Source organism: Pomacea canaliculata, linkage group LG13 (genome assembly GCF_003073045.1).
Source record: "Pomacea canaliculata isolate SZHN2017 linkage group LG13, ASM307304v1, whole genome shotgun sequence".
NCBI lineage: Eukaryota > Metazoa > Mollusca > Gastropoda > Architaenioglossa > Ampullariidae > Pomacea > Pomacea canaliculata.
The window spans coordinates 20,918,618-20,942,381 of record NC_037602.1 but is presented as its reverse complement, the minus strand read 5'-3'; the positions used below and the strand labels follow the sequence as shown (position 1 = coordinate 20,942,381).

Below are 23,764 nucleotides of genomic sequence, written 5' to 3'. Positions count from 1 at the left end.
ACTCTTAGTATTCTGATACAAGTATTAACTCTAAATTAACTTCACCTCCAGAGGAAAATGGATAGATCTGCCTTATTATATATATATCCAATTAGTGAAGAATGACCACAAGCAGAGACGACCACTAGGGTATCCGTACAGTGTGCTCCTCCCGTTCTCCGTTCAACCATCTTTCCCAATACAGCTAGAAGGCTGCTTTAAATCAGTTATATATTACTACTCCTAACTCTCAAGATCCACTTATTCAAATTGACTGCTATATAGATGTTTTTAAAAAATCCTCTGCCAGCCAAAAAGTAAAGAACCTTGCATGCTATATGTGACTTACCAGGAAGAAACTCTGTTTTAGGACCTTTAGCATTGAACACATGCAGATTCTCTGGCTGTTGAAGATGATTCCTCATCCCCTGCACCCCGTTCCCTTCACTACCAATTCCTGACTGATGATGCTGATGCTCCACCTGACTTTATTGCTCGATACCCGTATGGATAGGAATTTTTTTTCTGGCAATCACACAAGATATATGTTTCCTTTGTATAGGAACAAAGTTACTAAAATGTCATTAATCCATGACATTCATGATGTTATGATTGATGATCATTATCATCATAAATTCTTCAACATTTAATGAGACATTATTTTCAAGTGTAGACTTTCCAACCAGTGAAATCTGCTGGTGCTGTAATCCCTTTTTTTAACAATAAATGTGTAATTTGCTTCTCTGATTTTAATATTACAAATGACCCATACCTTTCTCTCATATATCTTTACCATATCTTTACCAATCTGTTCACTATTATTCCTTAGCATTGTTGATACAGAATCAAAGCCAGAACAATTCAAAAACTTCAACTATTATTTATAAACAAAACCTTTTCGGATAAAAAAAATATTATGCTGCAAATAAAGATTCTTTTGATCCCACAAAAAACAACAATGAAGAAAACACATTTCTGTTAAAAAAACAACAAAAGTGCAATAAAACAAAGTGAAAAAAAGTGTATGGTCTTGAAATTTAAGAACCTTAAAGTTTGTAAGAATTAAGTGGACAAGTAGAACATTGTAACCTTTATCGAAAGTTTTTATTGCAATAAAATTCTTTCAGCAGTAGTTTATGTAAAGAGAATGAAGACAAGGTAGCGTCTGTAATGAATGAAGCCATTTACATAAAAAGCAGGTACAAAGTATCTGAAGTTGTCTTATTTCTATTTTTATATTTTCACCTCCTCGATTTGGAGGTGAAGGATAGTACCTTTCCAACAGAGAACCTCAGACAAATGCATCCTACTGTCAAACGCCGCGATGATAAGACGGTGTAGCTCGTTGGGTACGCTCAGATTCACATCGTCGTACACGCGAGGATGGACCAACAGTACTCAAATGCATCAGTTCTTGACACTCTGTAAGCCAAATCCTATGTCCTCCCAGCATTGACTGAATTACCATAAGGGTGCACAGAAACAGTACAAATGTGCATGCAATGAAGATGACCCTGACTGTAGGTTTGATTCTTTGTAGGTAGAGACACAAAATAGCCTGGCACACCACAAAACCTACAACTCAACCACTTGACATAAAAATACTCACTATGTCTGTTGCAAAATGACTGTATTCACTATCTGCAAATCAAGTCATTGACCTCGAGTACAGGTTTCGCACACTGTAAAGGCAGGTACATTTGTCTTTGTTGTGTCTTGCATTGTCTCAACAACGATTTGCCAGAATAACGTGTGGTAGGCTCGTGAAGACAGAGTGCACAGAAACATACTGAAACATGGCAGGCCCAGATTATGAGTGTTTTGTTTGCTAACATAAACTCCTACACAATATAATAATATATACTGATAAGTAATAAGACTTGCTTAAAAATTAAGGGTTGAAACAATAACACACAAGCCCCTGCACATACACAAACACATATTCTTATACATAAGCCTATACCCTCCCCTACACACACCCAGCCATCCCCTCACAAACCCCCTTCCACACACACACCAACACTACACACACTGCATTCAGCCACTTAATTCATCCCTGTGCTGTATTGTGGACAGCTGCCTCCACCTAGCACTTCCACCTTTCCTCATAACATATCTCTCCCAGAAAACTCTAAATTACTCTCTCAAAATCCTCATTACTAATGAATGATCAGGTGAATTAAACTCAAACCCGCCCATACCAACCTAACAAGAAGCTAGTCTCAAGCACAAATTCTTGATCCTTTCGCTAGCCATATACATAGGACATTGTTATGCACTGGTACACAGCACATTTAGTCATCAGTACACAGATGCACATGATAGCTGCACAGTAGCTATAACTAAATAGGTTAATAAGCAGCAGTACAGAAAATGTTCTGCATCTTATATTTGATGGGGCAGTTGATAAGTTCACATGTTTCAAAAGCCTGAAAAAAGCCACAAGCATGTTAGGAGTGGCTAAGACATTCCTCTTCTCTTGAAAGGTCATGACTAGCCTGTTGAAAGTGAATGTGAAATGTAAATGCCCACATGAATGACAACACATATATGACTGTGCATCAACTGACAAAAAATGAGAGATGGTCATAGATAACTTAGTTATACAAAAGGACAAAAGAGAAAACAGGAAATTAAACCATGCTCTTGAGTCAGGTGTGTGGCTTTTGATTGATTTGAGAACACTGCAATGCAATAATTTTTAAGCAGAAAAAAAGACAAAATAAGGGCAAAATGACATTTAAATATTGAAGTCAAAATCTGCCCTTGTAAGAAAAGTCCTGATGTGAAGTGCCATTCAAATAACAAGTGATTATAATGCACACTCATTATGAATCTAAAAAGTAAGCAAATAAAATGTCTGAATTTTTTCTGGTCAGCAGAGAAAGTGTCAGTGTGAACTGCAGTTTGAAATCTAAAAAGAAAGGCTGTTTAGAGGGCCAGGACATTTTCTGAGAAAGCAAATAAACCTTCACCAAAATCTAGTCAAGCTTTGATCTTAAAATGTCAACAGTTTGGTCTTCATCATTAGAACTGGCTGCTGTACTCACCCTGTGAGTCCTTGTGCCTGTCATGCGAATTACAAGTAACTGTATGTTTATCTCTTCATCAGGAAAATAAAAATCATCAGAGAAAGATATATTATGGCATGCCATTCTTTAAAAATAAATGGCATGCACATAATTAAAAAAATCATAATTGTTTATCACATTATTATTAAAATTTACAGAAATATATATACCTTTGCATTCTTAAGAAAGGGTGTTAGTGACAAAGAAAATAAGTGAAGGATGACAGCACAATGGCTCCACGCCAGCATTCCATAAAGAAGTCCTTTTATTTCTAGGACTTGTGATCTCTTTCACAAACCCAATAACTGTATGTCAGCTGGGCAGGTGATTAACATGTAATAATCCCAGCCTTTTTATATTACTTCTCTGTACAGGTATACATAAATGTATGTACACAAGTAATAAAATGTGCATGCAACTTACCAGCAAAGTCTGAAGCTGAAGCTCACTGGTGTTAAATGAAGGTTGAACAGCGCCTCATAGCTGGGTCTGTGGCATGTGTGGGTCGAAAAAAACACAAATGGTTCAAGTAATTGGGGCTGGTTATTCTGCTGCAAATATGATGATAAAAACTATGTATATATAAGCAGGGCAAAAATGGGTTCTTCTAGTACCAGTCAAATAATGCACCGTCATGCTATGTGTGTTATGTCTTTCCCAAAACTGAATGTAAACTCCAAAGTGTATACTGCTTAAAATATGCAAGAAAAATACACAACCAAGAAAAACCATTGAGCTGTACATTAGTTCAGGTGCTGTTTTCATATTGGTGATCTGCTAGAGCTGATCTATGGCAGTCAGGGACAGTACACAAAAATTTACAATGACTACATTTTTATATCTTACAGAACAGTGACCACCATTCTCTTAGAAATACATAAATGTTTTCTCACAATGTCAATAAAGTGACAACAAAATAGAATACTGATAAAAAAAAAAAAATCAAACGTAGTTGAGAAATAGCAAGTTCCCGTATACCTGACAACCTAAATCACTTTTTTTCAGTAACTTCATCTTTCTTCAGAAAAAAATACATTGCTCTCTTTGATTAAGTACATTTCAGTGGAATTTTCTTTACTAAAGTATTTAGATTACAAGATTTCATGTCATCAAGACAAAGGAATGTTGAGCATATTTTTGTCTAGAGCTAACTTTGTATTACAGTTCTCAGAAAACATTACACAGAAACTGGTCAGTATTGACATAATTGAGAACTAAGATCACAGAAATATAAATGAATACCACAACAGCAGTAAACCAGAAACATGTTAAACACACAATCTGTAAAAGTTTAGATGGCAGCTATAATAAAAAATGATGTCCAAGCCTTTATCTTTTATCATATGTTTCAGTTAAAACATATAACACTTTTCAAAAGATTAAACATGGTAATTTATACCTCACCTATTCTATAACTGAGTGAAAGCAACTTGGTCTAACATAACATAACTAATTAATCTGTAGGAATGAAAGCAGCAATTGATAAGGTGGAGTGAATATCTTAATTTGCATCATGCAGCAGTCAAGATTTTGTCCTGAACTTTCTCTGATTACCCTTTATTATCCTAAACTACACTTGAAAGTAAGAAGGAACACATGAATGACCCTTGGAAGATATCAAAATAAAAAAGGTTCTGTAAATACTGAAATGGAAGACCCTTGATGAAAATGTCATGGTTACAAGTAGAAATTTAATATTAGAGTTATCAAAGCACTTCTTACTGGAATCAGAATTAGATGTCAATAAACATAATCTATGATTTTTGGAGATGTGTTTCCACTAACTGTACATATACTCTTCACTTTATCCAAAGTCATTAAGAATTTGTGCATTGCATTTTCTATAATCCAATCAAGCTAAAATAATCAAAATTAATATTAAAAAAAGCAAGTAGGCAGAAGCAATTATTTATTTTAACGTTACCCAACACCAAGTTGTCTCCTCAAATCAGTCAAACTTCAACTGTGTTTCTCTTTAAACAGTTTCCTGCATTACATTTAAGCCTTGAAAAAAAAAAACCACACAAAAATGAGAAAAAAGCACATGTTATTTCCCTTAAAATATAACAGCCTTTTCACATATGTTGAGAGTTATATTAATGTAAAATACTGTATGAATAAAATATGAAAAAAACTAGTAAACAAAGTTATGATGCAAAACTGGCAGGAAAGTGCACATCACTTCTTGGTAAAGGAAAAGCAAAGCATGGAAATCTCAAAATGCAAGAATAATTTGGCATGCCATGCTACGAAGAAGCAAGTTTTATTCAAGGTATGAATGGGATCCATGTAGTGGCTGGCATTGCTTACAATAATAGACAGCAATTAGCAAATGAAAGATTTTTTAATGTACATCCTTTTGCAAATGCGACAAATAATTAACATACCTCTTTCTGCAGAATGTGTTTAGGCCTTTGTTTGTTGTAAGTGTACATTCTGTATATCTGAAACTGCAACATGATGGCATATTTTTTTCTCGAACTGGCTTCAATAACAAAAATATTAATGGTGTTTGTGAGCTACACCTAAAGTACGTTTCCAGTTCGGACAAATAAAAGATATGACACGACAACAAAAAGCATAAAATAGAGAGCTTTAATTCATTTTTGTGGTACAGTACATGTTACTGCAAAATTATTGTCATCACAGTGTAACTATTTGGAGGTTTCTAATTAAGAATTTGTCGTTCCGATTCACCACGTTGTTGAGACCAGACTGAGTATAAACTACGCAGACGCGTACAGCGTTAAGTGTCAATTAAACACAAAATAAACATCGAGAATTTTACAGGGAGAGAATAACAGTAAGTGGTTTTCTTACATCTTAAATCATTCTAAATGTCAATAAATGCACCTTGGTAGCAAAATATTATGTCCAAGTAACATGGACTTCCATTGTTGTTATGGGTCTGCCATCTTGAAACTGAGGAAGTTGATTTGCAGACATGCGCAATGAGCTCGGAACTTGGCCGTCTGCTTCTGGCCTCCAGGTTCACCTTGCTTGATCCTCTTCACCGACACGTGGTAATCGCTCCTTAGCTGACCAAATGTGTAAACAAATATAGTGTCAACTATCACGTGGTCACTCAGGTTGCTATATAAGCTAACCTTCAAGAAGTTATACGTCTTGGAAACTTTGACTTTGTTTTGCCGATTTTCCTAAAATGTCAGCAGTTTTCGACCCTACAGGTATTCCATAGAACTGTTTCACTCATCTGAAATTGCCACAAACTCGTATTACTTGGCAAAGTGTTTTATTTACTTTGCTTGTACGTTTTTGAAAAGCACAGAAAGTGCAGACTCAATAATGCCATAATGTTCACTTGTGTAGGACATATATAGTTTCTTGTAACTATTTTTGCTGTAGATTATGAGATCTTGCAGAACAATTAATAACTATTTTCATTTGCTTGCTTTTTTTGTTTTTTCTTCTTTTTTTTAAAAAAAAGAACATCCGCATATTCGCTTCAACCCTTTAAAAGATGACTGGGTCTTAGTGTCACCGCATCGGGCGAAACGCCCTTGGCAGGGGCAAGTAGAAAAGAAAGAAGAAGAAACTATTCCAAGATTCGACCCCAAAAATCCGTTATGCCCAGGAGCGACGAGGGCGGGCAGCAAGGTAAATAAACATAAATATGTTTTGTCATTTGTAGAAAGTTATGCTGGGTTTTTGAAGAAGCGGTGACAGGAGAAACAGCGCCTTCTTCTGGGACTAGGACCTCTATCCGATTTCTCAAGGCACATCATCGATTGAAACTATTAACTTTCCGAGCCCGATACATTAAAACTAATACTCCAAACAATGCTTCCACGCGAAATCCGGCGTTAAGCAGGTTTAATTGTTGCTTGGTTACTCTTTTGGTAACTATGTTTTGGGGGAATAGTGCTGATGCCTACACTTTCTAGTGTAGAGTTTTTTTTAAAAAATTATTATTAAAGTCTGCTTATCTCCTTAACCACTGTTTGTTTAGATTTTGCACTCCAGACTTATGATGATGCATGCGTAACTGAGGAGTTGCCAGAACTAGAAAGAAACTGAAGTAAAAGTTAATGTAGAATTTTTTGTTTCACTTTAACTTTTTGATTAGTATCATAATTATCAATGCAAAAGAGTTAATGACACTGTATCAGCCATATTTTAGGTAATTGCAGGTTTCCTGGCCTTCCCAAGACTAAAGCAAATTCACAGTTTAGAATAAACGTGCATCACTGTGTTGTGCCTTTGTGATGTTGTAACTCATTCACTGCAGTGTGCCCATTTTGTCCTATTATATATGTTCATGCATGTGAGCATTTTTCTTGTGTTCATGGCCATGCAGCAGCCTCTAGTAATTTCAAGAGACAGTATTGCTTTGGATTTTATCTGTAAATAAAATCATATGTTCAGTTTTGGAAAGAAAAGGTCAAAACTGCAACCTTAGATGGGGTTTTCAAAAACGTGTTTGCTATTGGAAGGTCAAGATAAATACATTTTGCTGTGTCTAAAATGACCTTGTTGAATCCATTTCCTTCCATTCTAGTGTGTTGACTGCCATATTGCTTTCACATGTGCTAGGGTTAGCATTTTCATGAATGGTAAGGGAAGTTCCACAATATTCCAAATAAGCTTTGTTCCTGACATCTGGAGACCACATGTAGATTTGTTAAAAATATATTGTTTCCATCCACTCAGCATTTTTTATACATCTCCAAATTAATACAATGAATAGCCGTAATAGCAGCCTATTGTCTCTTCAGTTCAACAAGTGAAATTAGAAAAATGAAGAAGCTGCTTTCTATGTTAATAATGTATGTCTGTACCCAGTGGATAAGTTAAGTAATTTCAGTTTTCACTCTTTCATATGTACATGTATGAGAGAATCACTGAACTTTACTGCATTTCATATTATAGGAAAAGGCTTATAGATTTTATAAGAGTAAATCAACTATTCATTTCAAAATAATCATCTTGAACTGGGAAACCAGATAGATGTGGTTAGAGCACTGGCATCCACACCCAGAGGAACTGGTTTGATGCCTGTGTGGTACAGCAAACATCGCCCAGTGGTCTGAGCTGTTTGGAACGGGTACCTAAATCCACAGAAGTTTGGAGAAAAGCAAAGCAGTTAGAGGAAAAGGAGGTGGGCATCGTCCAGAAACCTTGGATCATCCCCACCTCACCTTCCAATAACCAGAAAAAAAGGTTAAAGGGCTAGGGGACAACCTTTGGCTTTATGTTGAGGTAGCCAGAGCTAAAAAAAATGAAAACTATGTATAGAAAGAGTTGCTGAAAAAAGTCTGCTAACTGTTCACAGGTAAATCCTGATTACAAAGGAACCTTTTTGTTTACCAATGACTTTCCGGCTATCTTAGAGGACACACCTGCACCAGGTATTTATTTCACTGTTATTAACATAAATGTAATTATGCATTTCCTCCAAGATTATGTACCCTGACTACTTGTCCCCAAATACTGCTCAAGTCTTATTTATTTCTGCAATTTGTGGATGTCTGTTTTGATTGTTAAATACTGCAGATACCATCATTATGCACCAATGTCAAAATCAAAATTTTTTTTGTCTTCATCTAAACACTTTCAAAGGTGGAGATTGTTGGTAGCAGTTATAAGTCTTGTGTTTGTCTTAGGCTGGTTTGGATATTGTTTGTTGGAATGTTTTTGGTTTTTTTTTTTAAGTTCCATGAAATATACTAAATGTTTCATGCATTTGGGGTTTGTTTCTGACAGCAGTCAGTGATGACCCCTTGTTTCAAAGTGCTGCAGCACAAGGTACCTGCAAAGTCATGTGTTTTCATCCTTGGTCGGACATAACACTTCCACTCATGGAGATCAAAGACATCAAAGCTGTTGTGGATGCTTGGGCAGACCTGAATGCTGATCTGGGTCAGAAGTATGCTTGGGTTCAGGTGAGTGTTAACAGCATTTTGCTGTGGCAGTTGTCTGCACACCTCAGCAAATTCCTTAACAAATAACATTTTGTCTAAGTTTCATGATAAGCGCTGAACTCTGCAAGCTGAGCACAAGACCACAATATCCTTGACCAGTAATGTTTCCTTACTGGTCTGCTACAACAAATTTGACCATCAGCTTTCCTTGTCACAGTAATCATGGACAAATTGGGCCAGTCATTTAACTACACTCTTTATAAAAACATTTGAATAATGAGCTATGTCCCCATTAACTGAGCCTACCTGTTTTGACGAGGGAAAGAACATTAATGCAACTAGGTCTACAATACAAGTTCATTGTCTTCCAAGAATAATTCATGTACTACTTTTGTTGCAGACATTTACAAGAAAGACATGAAAAATGCATAGTATACTAAAATTTATTTATAATATTTTATATGGACATGCTTATAAAAAGAGATCAATGTGAATCATTTTCCTGCTACATGTTCATGTACAACTTAACAATCTTTCACTTGCATGCACATGTGTATGTGCACACAGGCTAATTAAACTTGGTTCAGACTTACGAACAAAGGAACCATATAACCTCTTAATCTTAGCACAAAGTTGCTAATGGTGAGGAATTTTGTGCTTCAGCAAACCCACATTATGACAGCCATCTAAGATCCCTTTGATTCTTGTGTCCTCCAAATAAACTTTGTTGAGAATAAGATAAAAGAAGTTGTGTTGACTCTGTTAAACAATTACTTTAGTAATTTTAGGTTTGATTTAAGCGCCTCACTTTTACTTTAGTACACGAGACCTTTAAACTACTACTTCATTATACACACATGGAAAGCTTAGTATATGCCAGCATTACATAGAGTGAAAATTACTTTACTGCCATTAGCACTTCTTGTTGCAGTTTTGATTATTCCCTGATCACTTTGTGGGTTTTTTTTAATCTCTTTGTGTACCAGACATGGTTGGTCTCTACACACTTTTCTGTTTGAAAAGTTGCCTTCTAGTTTGATAGATCTATTGGGAAATGTCAGAATTTATTGTATCTAGGGAAATTCAAGTATCACTAAAGTTGCATGCAAATATAATTAGGGCTTTGAAAACATTGCATTGATATTCCTTGTATCTCTGACAGATCTTTGAAAATCGTGGCAGCATAATGGGATGCTCAAATCCCCACCCTCACTGTCAGGTAAACAGCATAAGCATATTGTTCATTCCGTTTAATGATATCAATATACCAAAAGCCACTTAATTGTGTTGTCTCTTTGGAATCTGTGATTCTAAGTGGGTATAGGTTTTGCTTTTACCACTGTGTGTGAAAATATTTAAAGTATTTAAGTAAAGTTTATGATGTTTAAACATAAAGCAATCCCAATGAAATTTGAAACACCAAAGTTTTGTCAATGTTCTTTTGCGGTGTCAGTAACTTCAATATTTTCTCAGATAAGCTTCATTGTTTCAGGTGTGGGCCAGCTCATTTATACCAAATGAACCTGCAGTAAAGCAAAAGTCACAAAAGGCTTATTTTGAAAAGTACAAGAAGCCATTGCTTATAGACTACTTGCAGAAAGAGCTTCAGAAGAAAGTAAGGCCAGGCAGTTTGCTCATGTATGACCATAAATCCATCATGACATCTATGTTGTTATATTGGTGTTGTTTTAAAGTACATTTGACTGTCATGTGTCATTGATCTTTTCCTAGAATCACACAACAAAAGTAGGGTGAGGAGCAGAGCTTTCAGAAATGAATTGTAGTGAAAAGTTGAAACTTCATAATGAGAAATGAGGAGAGCAATATTGTAACTATTATGAGAAATGTGATACTAGAGGAGAATGGCTTTCCTTTAGTTTCAGCTTATTAAAAGCATCCAGCTTCTTTACAGCTTCAGCCTTTCATAAAGCGCAGGAACGCTGAAGTATCAGTATTGTTTCCTGCCAATTTAAAATAATGCAATATCTAGATGGTATAGTTATATGGTTTGAGTTATGGATGAAAATTTAGTAATGGAACAAATGGATACAGGTGAGAATTGAGGAGCAGCTACAAATTACAGCAAATAAAAGTGTGTTATCATGTAGTGACATATCCCATGCAAGTGAAAGCAGTTCTGTTTTATGTGATGGTTCTATTGTATGTTAGCAAAATCATTATAGGAACACGGTTTATGGACTAGACTGTGCAAAAACATTAATGCTTCCTTAGAAAACTGAAATCGAAGAGAAAGTAAGTTTTCACAGTAATTTTTTTTATCACTTTGGTGTTAATTTTAGTTTTGGAACCACTAATGTAACATTTTAGACTTTGTGCAATTTTTTTTTTCAAAGGAACGTATTGTACTAGAGACAAAACACTGGGTTTGGTTAGTGCCATACTGGGCTACTTGGCCTTACGAGACTATGCTGTTGCCACGGAGACATGTGCTTCGCCTGCAGGATCTCACACATGAAGAAAGGGAAAGGTACTTCATAGTCTTTTTTTATAATATTGTTTGATGGGAAAATGTTGAATATATTTACAGAATTTATCCAAATGGGAAAGTATGTGTTTGTATGCATCCTTGCAAATGTTAGTGTATGTGTGTGTTTGGAATCTTTCACTAACATGCTTTTGAAATCTATGTTGATTAAAGTTGAATGTAAATATATATGCATGTGTTATATGTGCAGATAATAAGAATAGAATATATGTTTTATGTATATGCACTTTATGATAATCTTTGCTATTTCAGGTCCAGATTACACATATATATGTATTTACAAGATTATAAAACAAATTATTGATATTAAGCTTCAAATGTAGCTCATTTTGTAACCCTCTTTTTGTTGTAGATTTAGCTCTAATAATGAAGAAGCTGCTGACAAAGTATGACAACTTGTTTGAAATCTCCTTTCCATATTCAATGGGTTGGCATGGTCAGTTTGTAGCTGTTCTTCTATAATCAGTTTGTCTATTTATTTGCTTGAAGGTGTCAGTCATTACGTTACACGTATATATATGTAAAATATTTTTCATGTTTTAGATTGGAATAGCAGCAAAGGGTTATGAGTTTAAGACTAATTCAAGGCAGTTAGAAAACAACATCTGTCAATCTAGCAGTAATGAGGAACCTTATTAGGGAAGGTTTAATAAAAAAAAATAGTAGAAGAAAAGGCTGGGCTGCTGGTCCTAAATGCTGAACCCCTTCAAGTTCAGTGCCCCTATGATCACTATACTATTGAACCTTTACATTTGTACTGTTGATAAATGTTGAGAATATCACTCTATCATTTAGTATTTCATGTTGACACAGTTGTGATAAATTATTGTGTAACCAATTCCTAGGAGCCCCAACAGCAGAATGGCTGAGTAAGGACTGCCAGCACTGGCAGCTGCATGCCTTGTATTATCCTCCACTTCTGCGCTCAGCAACCATAAAAAAATTCATGGTTGGCTATGAAATGTTAGCGCAGTCTCAGAGAGACCTCACACCTGAACAAGTGAGTTTTTAATGTTTTATGTATTGGGATACTTTCTCTATTGCTTTTGAATGTTTTCTTCAGAGCTATAACTTAGAAAAGGATCTACAATGATGCCGCCGAAACAAAAATACCTGTTGTATGCTGTAATGTAAATGCAGCTGGATTTTGCATTTGGCAATCAAAAAGAAAGCAGGTATGTTCCTGGTGTTTCCAATGAAAGAGATATGTTTTCATTTCTTCTTCAATAAAACACATAATTTCAATTTTTAAATGTTATTTGGCTATGAAAAACCATTTAATCTAGAAAAGGAGATTTCTCTTATTTTTACTTGAGAATATTGACAGCTATAGAAAAAGGAGAATTCAAACATATTACAACTGGACTCAAATCATTTCTTCAGGCAGCAGACAAGCTTCGGGGTCTACCTGATGTTCATTATAAGGAGAGGAAATAGCTGTTTCAAGGATAGGTTGTTGCCAGTGGCCTATTCATCATTTTCTCAGGAAAAGTACTTTATCACTCAACCAGAGTGGAAATGGATGTGTTTGCAGAGAATAACATTCAGATCAAGAATCTTTGGCCAGATTACCGTTGTGCCAAATCTTGTTACTTAAGTGCCTTATGGTTGCCCTTGTGTTGTGACCTGAAAACTAGGGTTTGTACTGTCACATGTTTGTACTGTGAATGCAGAAATGTTTTTCTGGTTTAAAAATTGTTAGCCAATAAGTGGCATCAGTGTGTTAAAGCGTATTTAGTCTGAAATGTACTTTTGTATTTCATGAGTATAACTGCAATATGAATGATAACATGAATGATAATATGAATGTGTTTAGTAGAGTCTGTTTATGTATTCATCTACCACTTATTTTATGTGTGACACTTTTTTTTGTCTGTTACTCATATTATAAATGAATCTCAAAGCAAGAGCATTAGATGTGGAAGTATAGAACTGAGTGAATATATTGGCATGCTTCCAGAGTGCTTTCATATTACATTATTGCACATTTTGTACAAATACCCTTTGAATGCATTAACTTCAACACCTAATGGCATAGTGCTGACTAGTGCACAGGATGTGTAATGGTGCAAAGATAACATCAGGTAGACGACTATTTACTTGGGTTGGTAGGAGTTATTGGTAGGGGGATTGGATTGCGATAGCAAGCCAAAATATTTTTATAATTAATGCATTTTACCCGGAATTTTTTTTAATTAATCCTGAATTTTTTCCCAGATACTGATGTTTTATAAAGATGTGTTTGTGTGTATCAAAATTGCTTACCATTAAGACTCCAGTTTATGGCTCTCCCTCATGTCCGTGGCATTCTCACCACTGCCTACTACCAATGTAGGTTACTGTTTATGGCTTCTCCTACAAACAGTGCTGGGCTGGGGCGTTTTAGGCCACAACACTTCATTTTGCATCTTACCTACCCTTTTATGTTTTTCTTGTTCCTTGTGTTGGTTTTTATTGTTAAGGATGTTGTTATATTATCTGGGGGTTTCTCTACCTCTTAATGTATCATAATCTTATCTCGCCGTGATATAGCCTAAGTTGCTGGGACAGCGTAAAACACAACCAACCAATTTACTGTGCTGGGTAAATCAGTACGCCACTCTGTTTATGTCCTGTATCATGGTACAGCTGAAGTGGGTTGGCAATGTGACCAGCGACATCAAGGACTTTCTACGCTACACAATGTGGAAACATTTGGCTTTTAGGTTTTTTTAAAAATTACTCTTTTTGTTCTTGGATCTTATTTTGGGAGATGACCATGGGGCATATTTACATAAAAAGGCTAATAATATTTTCAGAACATTTTTATACCATCTGGTCTTTAGAGTATTATCTACATTATTTGGAGACAGCTTGCATATGAGTAATAGATTATTTTTGCTCTGGGTGATGAAGAACCTGAGACTAGCCTTCTGCCTTGTTGTGTCATCTTATTGTGTTCTGAAGGTTAATATATAATTAAGGAATTTCTTACCATTTATGATTTTCATGTGTATTTGTGCATATTTCAAATATTAAGTTTATATTAATATGTGTATCAAATTTTGTATGTCTCCATACTATTGTAACAAACATGGGAAAATCAGGGTTTTAGACATTTCTATCACTAGATGGGTGTGGATGGTATCCTCAACAAGCAGGACACAGGGATACATAAGTGTGCAAGTTTAAGATGTGCTTTTGATGTTACATTGCCAGATGACAGCCTCTATTTTGTTAAAGCCTTGGCCTGTTGTAGTAATAAAATTTGATTCATATTTTATGGTTAGGGAAAAGACTAACAGCTATGGGAGGCTTCATAGCATTGTGATCTCTCACTGGTTCTAGTCCGGCTTAGATTGTTTTCTCTGCCCAATTAATTGCAAGGGGAAACAATTTATCACGGAAGATAAAAGCCTGTGGGGATCCACCCTTCCACAATCTATACCCTAGACAGAGTAAATTACTTAAAGATCATTGCTCGAGACAAAGTAAATCCATTCCTAAATCAAGCAAACAAAATATAGATCACTCTGTGGAGTGTTCAAGTAAAATATAGATCACTCCACAATCCATGCCCTGGACCAAGTAAACTACTTATAGGTCTTTGCCAGTGTGGCCAGTAGGCTATGAAGCCTTTTCCATTTTAAGTGTTTTCCTTTTCATCTTTGCTTGAATTTTTCTTTATTTTTACTGTAGTTTCAAAGGAAATTTTGAAATGTTTCTTTTATACTGTATAATTAGCCTAACAATGATTACATGTATGTTCTTAATATAAAGCTTACTTTTTAACTTGTATATCCTGTGTTGCTTGGTGATGTCACATATGGACAAATATAATTTTCAAGAAAGGATGGGACCAGCAAACTGTGGGCACATATGACCTAAATATTTTTAAACATGACTGCAAAAAATGCTTTGAATCAAGTATACTCTCAACTAGAAATCAAGGCAATAATTACACCTGTCTTACATGTACAAGAAGTACATTAAATATGAAGTTGAAAGAAAGGCACAAGCTGAAAAGCTTCTAAGGCTACAGGCTTGTTTTAAACCTTTTTTCTTATATGGCATGATTATAAAGAGTCTACCTCCTCACAAGTGGAAACTGCATGTTTGCCTTGACCCACAGTTTTTTTGCTATCAGAAAATTCCTTCATTAAATAGTTTCCAGGCAAGTATAATCATGTTGCCAAGGTGCCTGTAATTACTAAAATTACTTTATCTTTAGCATGTATGCTGGCATATGTATCTGTTGTGACCTGACCTCTGACTAGGTTAGGGTAATATGTTCCACTCTGTGTCCACCTGATAGCACTGAAACCCCACTTTCTCCATACAATTACCTGTAAAATAAGTCTATGAGTTGCTGCACCCTGATGATAAATGTTGCCTCCCACAATTGAATCTCAAGTCCCTGCCTTTTGAATTCTATGCTGACTACGAGGCAGAATCCTAAGTGCCCACTAATGGGTGGGAATGGAATGAAATTGTTAGCTCCATGTAATTTTTCATTTTACCTCCAATCTGGTGTAGCATGTGATCTCTGTGAAGATATTCTGACTAGGGCTAGTGCCTACCCTATATGCGTAATCTGTGATAAATAGCATTGTAGGACATGACACTGATAACTGTTACTGTTTGAAAGCAATACCACCCAGGTATGAGTGATAAGCTGGCTATTTTTATCTTAAACACAAGAAAAATAAGTGTATTCTTACAGCTTTAGTCAAATTTTTGTCTTCAATTGGAACTTGTTTTCAGGGCTGCAGTTTGACATTCTTCATTGCCAAAGGGCTGCAATTTCATTGGTTGATAGTGCTGTTTCTCTTAGATTCTAATGTGTGAAAACAAGAGAATGCAGTTTCCATCATATCTGCTGAATCTCTGGCAACAAACACTACAAACGCAGCCTGTAAGAAATATCTATGGGGTCTGTCAGGCAAGTGTCTCAGAACTTAACCAAAATTTGTTCTGTAATGGTCCCCCACTCTCTCCCCAATTCCTAAGAATAAATCATTTAGTCTGTCAAGCTTTTTCAAGAAGGGTAGGGTGAAGAAAATATACACATTTTTCAAAACATGGTAAGTAGTAAGTCCACATACAGCATCCAAACCTAATACTTAGAGTTGTGAGTTTATGGAAAATGCAACAGTGAAATTTTACAGGTAGCAAAACTGTGAAACTGCACTGCATAGATGATCTGTAGCACCAGTGTACCAGGAAAGGTGTGCAAACCATGAGGATGCTAGCAACAATCCCCACCTATAAGTCAACTACAGCATACACAGAAACAAATACAAGTGTAAGCCGTTGTGACTAATGAGTGCTTGTGATACTATTTGCTGTAGTGTGTGCGAGATAAAGCACAAGGTGCCATTAACTACTTGTATGTTGTTTCTTAAAAAATAAGTGAGCAGGTTTCTCAGCCCAGCCTCCCACTACTGCCCTATGCCTTATTAAAGCTGATCATCCTGGTTGATGTAAGTTCTCACTGAAAATATTCTCTTCATTCGTCATCAGCCACTCATTGCTGGCTGTGTGAGGCAGCTGGACTGCTTGTCACTGGCTGCAGGCGAAATTCAAGCTGATTTTTGCAAAACAAACCATTAAAATTTGAAATTTGTAATATATTTTTATTTCACTTAGCCTAAAAAATTTAATCATCACAGTTTGCTTTCAGAAATAAATAGTACAGAGTTAGGAAAACAAAAGGACCATCTAGACTTCTGCATTCTACATTCTTATACTTTCTACCACAAACTTTTTATGAACAAGGTTGCTTGAAATATGATACCAATATCTGACAGAAGTCCCTTCACCTAATACAAATGCACTTTAAAAGGGAAAATGCACTATAAAATGGAAAGCAAATGATTGCCTTTAAATTAGTTGGTATGTGTGGTAAGCATAATTACTGATAACATACACTTTTCATTAAATACAGTTATGTCAGACATCAACTGCTCTGTGAATCTATTTTGTCCCATTGCATGTAGATATATAGTAAGTACATAAAGATACAAACAAATTTCAGTGTAATACAGAATGTTTGAAATAATTAGTAGAAAATTTAAAAGATAACAGTAAGTGCCAAAGATTCTAATTCATATAATATCATGTAGGAGTGAAATGGCGGTGATATGTTTTAGACACATTCATTCACAGTGTTATGCCTGCATTCATCTGAGAAAAATCCATTCAGCTAAACCACCCCAGACTGATCTCTTTAATTAAAAACTGCTTCCAAACTGCAATGATCTCACACAAGTCTCCATACATTTTGATATACCAGTGTGCATGTAAACCATACTCTGTATCTCTTCTCACCTGACATTTTCATGGGATTTTTTTCCCTCCCAAACGCATAATTGACTCTTTCCTCACCTATATTTGATAGTAATCTTTTAGCGCCCACTCTGACACATCCATTAATTTCCATCCGAGGTTGCAAAAGAGGTTCACTCCCAGTCACATGAATGCTCAATAATTCCAAGAAAATTGTATGCTATTTACAGAAAGAACAACAGATTTTGAAGCAAGAGATTTCTTTGGATATTTTGCAGTAAGGCACCAATAGCTAATATAATAGGAAAGAGATACTAAATATCAGCTCACATTGTCTTGTAGGCAAAGTAGAAATTTTTCAAGTTTTGAGATAAATAGTTGGATTGCAACAGGTGACATCATTATGCACTTTAATTTTCATAGCAAAGATCTGGAAACAGGTTTCATTTTCATTTCCTGTGAGCATGTGAAATATGTAGTTAAGTAGGAGAAAATGAGTGAGAATGTGAGATCTGGATAAACTGTCCACTTAGGAATGAGTAGGTGGATAATTAAGCAAAGTTAGAAATAAGTTGTAAGGTTGTTGGTTATGTTACAAAGGTAATCTCTCTCTCTCTCACACACACATACGCACAGAGTATGAACATGCCTGTGTTCATATCAAGATACCACATACAAGTGTGTTTATAGGATTGCACAGTTGATACAACATTATGGGAAGATTTTCCTTTTAAAGGTAAAAATAATCAAACTTGAGGATGCTTATCTTTTTTTTGAGGGTTCCATGGCAGGCTGAAATGCATCTTGAAATCTTAAAAATGCATTGCATCCTACAAACACTTGGCAACTATTTCCTCAACAAAGCACATATAGGCACAGATTGTACTCTTCAGTAATTCCTCAGCTACCATAACCATAATCTATCTCAACTTTCTTCCCATCTCAGACAACTGATTAACCAAAGCTCTTCAACATGCATCTGTAAAAATCTCCTGCAAGGTTTAGAATCTAACCTGAAAAGAGATTATGTACTGAAAAGAGATTAAGTACTAAACAGAATGCCTGGAAATTTCCAGAAAGAAAGTTTCTTGTTATTTATTGGTTCACTGTTCACAGACACATTCTACAGTCCATGTTTTCAGATCAGCATCACAGTTTAGGAAATTGAAATAAAATGAAGATGTCATGTAGTTTGCAGTTGCTGTAAAGTTTCTTCCTGTGAATATTTTGTTTCAACACCATTCTCCCAGTCACGCTGAGTGGCAACAGATGCTGACTGCACTAGTGTCTTCAATCGACCAAGATGGACAAGTGCCCTGTAAGTAATATTTCGATTATTTTCAAGCAATGTGAATGAATGTCACTGAGTACGAAATCGCTGCTGCCATACAGTCTCTTAATCAGTCCAACTCTGTAAGCTTCCAGCTCAATTCAGCTAGTAAATATCTGCATCTGTACTGATTGCCCATTGATGAATAAGAGGCTAGGAGATCTCTGAATGAGCTTATCTTTGCTTTGACAAGCTAGCATATTGTAAACATGAAAAACCAGCTTCTTTTGAATATGGCAAATAAATCTTTTAGTCAACCTTGTAGCAAACTTTCACTGCCAGTCTTGGTGTACATAATTACTGATGTGCTACTGCAGGCAAGACTAAAACCTGACATACCGTTCTAAAGACTGTCATATCTGACATACCATCACACTTGACATACCGTTCTAAAGACTGTCCTCCTGGCTCCTCGTCAAAGTTGTAGTCCTTGAGTGCTGGGATAAGGGTGGCTCCATCCACACCAGCCTGCTTTGTAACGTTACATAGGCCAATCTTATCACAAGTGTGCATATCTGATTATTGCTCTATCATATGCTATGAAACACACTTCTCCATTTAAAAATGTTTCTGTTATCTGGTTATTCTACATTCTCTCCATAAAACAAGCACCATTTGTTGCTGCTATAAGACTATTACTCAAGGAGGCTGGAAGCATATAATGTTGCTACAAACACTTGTTACTCTTTATGTGGTGAAGAAACTAAGGATCACTTATGAGCAACATCCCTTTCAAGCAAAGCAGTCATAACCACCTTTGTTGCAGACATTAGACTTACAGGAGGGGAAGATAGTTTGAAAACAGCATCTGAGCTTGATGTTTCTTCAGTTTGCAGTCGGAACAACATCTTTTTCAGAGCCTCCATGCTGCCGGGCTGATGACCCCCTGATAATGTAGGTGTTCCTGGTCGAGCCTGAAGAATGTATTTAACACACCAGAGGAACTACTTGATAATTTGTCAATAAAGTCAGTATTTATGGTCGTTAAGCAGCTTTTAGAGTGATACACATGCACCTGTAGCAATTACACATCTAATCACCTTTAAAGATTTACAGTGTAGGCAATCAATGCAACATTTACTCACCCCTTCATGGCCATTATCATGCTAAGACTTTTTTTTTTAAAAGAATAAGCTATATGGCAGATGTAAGTTTTATAATTTGTATTTTATTTTCAAAAATTGAAAATGGTAAGAAAAAGTTAATAAGGTAAAGAGACTAACTCACTGGTGACTGATTGGTTAAATTATGGTTGTCAATATACACTGGTGGTTTGCTGAAAGAAATATAAATAGAAACCTGTACAAACCATTTATGATTTGCAAATGGACACACCTGCAGACAAACACGTGCATATATGCACAAGTGCACACATACATGGATATAGAAAAGCTATTAATATATCCACAGCTTCTTTCTAGCTGCACAATTGCTATAAATCACATGCTCTAAGCCTGTAGATAACTATTCTCCATCATTCATGCATACAAGAACATTCCTTCTCTCCAACACAGATTGTAATGAAGTATCTGAAGTACATACAAGGCAGAAGTCATGATTTCCCATGGCCTGTCCCCATCAAGATCATCAGAGGCAGGGCTGGTCTTCAATGCTTGATCACTGCCTATACTCCTTGGCTCCATACTTGCAGCAAAAGTTGTATCATCTACAAATCTTCCATTTGCTAGCACAACACAATAAAGACCAATAATAATAATAATAATAATAAAAATGAAAAGGCTAATAATCTTTAAATACTAATTCTAACAAAAATTTCGCTAAAGACAACATTAATACAATTCACCTTTCCCCACCAAGTTTGACATTTTGAACTATACAATTCATTAATTTGAAGACAGGCAAATTATGCATGAAGTTACTTACATAAGTTGCTAGTTCTAGTGATGGGACTAGCACCAATAATGTCTGAGGGTTCAGCAGAAGGCAAATTTTCAAGGTGAAGCTTGTCCACACTGGAACATCGTACAAGACTAAATACCCTCTTGTTTGTTTTTCCAGCAGTATCCCTGACAGCGTTGGTGTTCAAGTTGAGATGAGAAAGATATTTTTCAACCGATTGCCCTGGCAATTTCTTACACTCCTGTGATGCCGAGTCCACACTCAGAGACAGACTTTCATTCCCATGGTTCACATTGTGTTCTGCCAGCTTGTCACTCATATTTGCAGTCAATTTCTTGGTATGAGAGGGAAGATGATAAGTGTTGAAAGATACTCTGTGCTTTTTGGCCATCTGGCTGGTGCCCAGGTCAGAATAGTTTAGTCCTGGTGCTGCATAGGAGAGGTCTACTACTGAAGGCTTATCTGATTTGGAGGGAGGGTCTTCAGTCACATTTTTCATGCCCAACAATTCCTGAGATTCACGTGTGCTCTGAACATCTGGCATGTCTGTGCTGCAGTAAGTGATGTCTGATGAAGCCAAACCATTGACCCAGCTTGGTGTGGGATGCCCATTGTGAGTTCTGCTTCCTGTAAACATGGAATCTCCTATGACTACATCACCAGGTACCATGAAGGAGGATGGAACAAGCTCCCGAATCCAGTGTGGAGGTCCCTCATTCTGTCGAAGGAGCAGTTGTTTCTTATTTTGCTTATCTGTGACAGCAAGGTGTTGATGATACAGAGAATTTTGAAGGATATCGCTTGGATCTGACATATGTGATAACCTACTACTGTTAGAACCACCATGGTAGATTTTGTCTGCAGACGTGTTGGTTAAAAAACTCAACCCAAGGCTTTCCAGTGATCGTCGTCGGCCTGATTCCCTAAGAGAACGTAAGTTGATGCTGGATGGTATGCGGCTGAGGCTGGAAGAGCGGTGATGATTGGGTGTGTAATAGGAGTAGCGGTGCTGGTTCCTCCCCTGTCGGCTAGTTATAGCAGTTAGTGCGTCACTGGGTCTTTGGGGATTAATAGAGAGAAGAACATCTGTACTCGTGCTCTCAACATTGCTGCCACAGGGTGAGCTAATGGAAGAGTTGCCTTTGATTGTCTCCAACAATTGTGCTGACCGTGAGAGAGCCTCTTCCACTGAAATACACCATATACTGGTCACATATTGGCCACAAAGTTTACAGATGGGTATGAATGTGCATGAGACTGAGTATAGGATGTAAAATAGGTACAGACAAGCTTAGCAGGTTACTTGTGTTAAATGTACAGCTCACTCCTGAAATTTATTATTATTATTATATCAATACCTGAATTTTTGCTTAATAACGATTTCTTTCCAAACTTCAACAATCAACAATAATTTCACAACAACTTGTAAAGTAAATGAAAAACAAATTGCTAATACATAAATATGTATTCTGATATTCTAGAATTCTGATATTCTTTTAAATTAGTGTTTTGAAATTTATTTTTTAAAGGAGTACATCCTTAGACTAGTAATTTATGTGCTACAAGATTCCAATTAACAGAACGAATAGACAGTTTAAAAATGTTCTGGTTAATATCTACCTTCTTTCTGCAGAGGACTCTTGGGGATGTTGACAGTCCGTGGTGAACCTCTTGTGCATGCTGCTTCAACCTGGCCTGCTGCTGTGTGTCTGTGACTTCAACATCCAAGCTTTTCTGCAAAGGCTGTGAACACAACAGAGTTTCCACTGCACTACGTGGACCTGTTCTATGTCTGTCACCAGTACCAAGCACTTGGGACACCGCTGGCAATGCTGTGTGGCCACTGACATCAGTGTTGTTGTAGGTACTGTTGGTGAGATGTGAAGAAACTGTTGTTACTCCCACAACATTCTGTTCATGAGTACTTGAAAACAGCTGACCTGAAAGACCCTGAGCAGTCCTTACATTGATTCCAGGGCCTAAAGAAGAGGATAATGAGCCAGCAACTGCACCTTGCATAGAAGATCCACTACTGAAGTTTTTAGAAACAAGTGCTGCCTGAAGAGGTGAGCTTGAACAAAGCACTTGTCCCATTTAGGCTATGGGGCTGGGTACTGAAAGGATGCATGGAACTCTGAATAACAGTGCCGAGAAAAGTACCTCCTGATCCAGATGTGCTGACCGCTGCTGCTGCCTGCTTTCCATCAAACTGTTGAAGATACGCGGTGAGAGCATCCGAGGCTGAGTGGTAGACTTTCTCTCCCACACAGATCCATCCAGAGTCACAGCGGATGCGGGCTGCTGGCAAGGTATAAGTGCCGCCCTCTGCCACAGGTAACTGAGGTTGGAGGTTTCTGTCCACATGTTTCATGATGCTGGCGCAGGTCAGGTGGAGTTTACAAAAATTTCATCTTTAGCAACATATCCTCGAATGGAACACTATATGCAAGCAATCTGGAAAACGTAATGAATACTAAATGTAGAGTGGCCAAAAATTCTGAGTAAATATATTTATAAAGTGTTTAAAAACACTCAAGGCAGTGCTATTTAGAACAACAGCAAATAATAAGGCAAATTAATATTGCATCATATGACAAAATCGCAGCAACCATTTTCTTGCAAGACTGCAAGTGAGATGTTATCTATCTGAGAAGTGGCTGACACCTACCCAGGATAAATGAAACAGGATTTAGAATTTCCGCAATGCCACTCTCCTAGACCCCCTCGTCACCAGCCTTTGGTCCAAACGATTGCTAGACCCCATATTTATAGACACTTCACCAAGCTGCACACTAGCAACCAACCACAGCTAGCATGCTAGGGGAGGGGCGTTACACTACAATCACCCACTGTCTATGAGGTCTTCAGG

The 23,764-nt window shown here is 36.6% G+C and overlaps 3 protein-coding genes across 3 annotated transcripts in view; 1 reads left to right on the top strand and 2 right to left on the bottom strand.

Moving 5' to 3' along the window:
- Positions 1-5,986, bottom strand: part of LOC112553716 (leucine-rich repeat-containing protein 49-like) — a 39,139-nt gene extending 33,153 nt beyond the window's left edge. The window contains 2 exon segments of the mRNA XM_025221123.1: positions 5,438-5,500; positions 5,904-5,986. Of these exon segments, the coding sequence (XP_025076908.1) occupies positions 5,438-5,485 (48 nt within the window). The 5' untranslated portion in view covers positions 5,486-5,500; positions 5,904-5,986.
- A 31-nt stretch (positions 5,987-6,017) lies between these two features.
- On the top strand, positions 6,018-15,215 carry LOC112553718 (galactose-1-phosphate uridylyltransferase-like). Its single transcript, XM_025221125.1, has 10 exons — positions 6,018-6,238; positions 6,499-6,668; positions 8,344-8,419; positions 8,775-8,953; positions 10,095-10,151; positions 10,425-10,547; positions 11,287-11,417; positions 11,789-11,874; positions 12,284-12,438; positions 12,822-15,215. The coding sequence occupies exons 1-10, from the start codon at positions 6,214-6,216 to the stop codon at positions 12,873-12,875; spliced, it is 1,056 nt and encodes a 351-aa protein (XP_025076910.1). The 5' UTR covers positions 6,018-6,213; the 3' UTR covers positions 12,876-15,215.
- Positions 15,216-17,032: 1,817 nt separating this feature from the next.
- Positions 17,033-23,764, bottom strand: LOC112553599. The gene is made up of 9 exons (XM_025220941.1): positions 23,564-23,764; positions 22,945-23,349; positions 22,516-22,596; positions 20,920-22,083; positions 20,578-20,719; positions 20,263-20,311; positions 19,815-19,949; positions 19,421-19,506; positions 17,033-19,021 (listed from the first exon to the last, which is right to left on the bottom strand). The coding sequence occupies exons 2-9, from the start codon at positions 23,264-23,266 to the stop codon at positions 18,889-18,891; spliced, it is 2,112 nt and encodes a 703-aa protein (XP_025076726.1). The 5' UTR covers positions 23,267-23,349; positions 23,564-23,764; the 3' UTR covers positions 17,033-18,888.

Excerpts from the sequence above, each read along its gene's own strand:
- LOC112553718 (XM_025221125.1), top strand. The coding sequence starts at position 6,214 with ATGTCAGCAGTTTTCGACCCTACAG. Across the intron at positions 11,875-12,283 it reads ATATTCAATGGGTTGGCATG|GAGCCCCAACAGCAGAATGG; the intron begins GTCAGTTTGTAG and ends ACCAATTCCTAG. Across the intron at positions 12,439-12,821 it reads GAGACCTCACACCTGAACAA|GCAGCAGACAAGCTTCGGGG; the intron begins GTGAGTTTTTAA and ends TCATTTCTTCAG.
- LOC112553599 (XM_025220941.1), bottom strand. The coding sequence starts at position 23,266 with ATGAAACATGTGGACAGAAACCTCCAACCTCAGTTACCTGTGGCAGAG. Across the intron at positions 22,084-22,515 it reads GAGTCCTCTGCAGAAAGAAG|TGGAAGAGGCTCTCTCACGG; the intron begins GTAGATATTAAC and ends GGTGTATTTCAG. Across the intron at positions 19,950-20,262 it reads ATTTAACCAATCAGTCACCA|GCTCGACCAGGAACACCTAC; the intron begins GTGAGTTAGTCT and ends TACATTCTTCAG.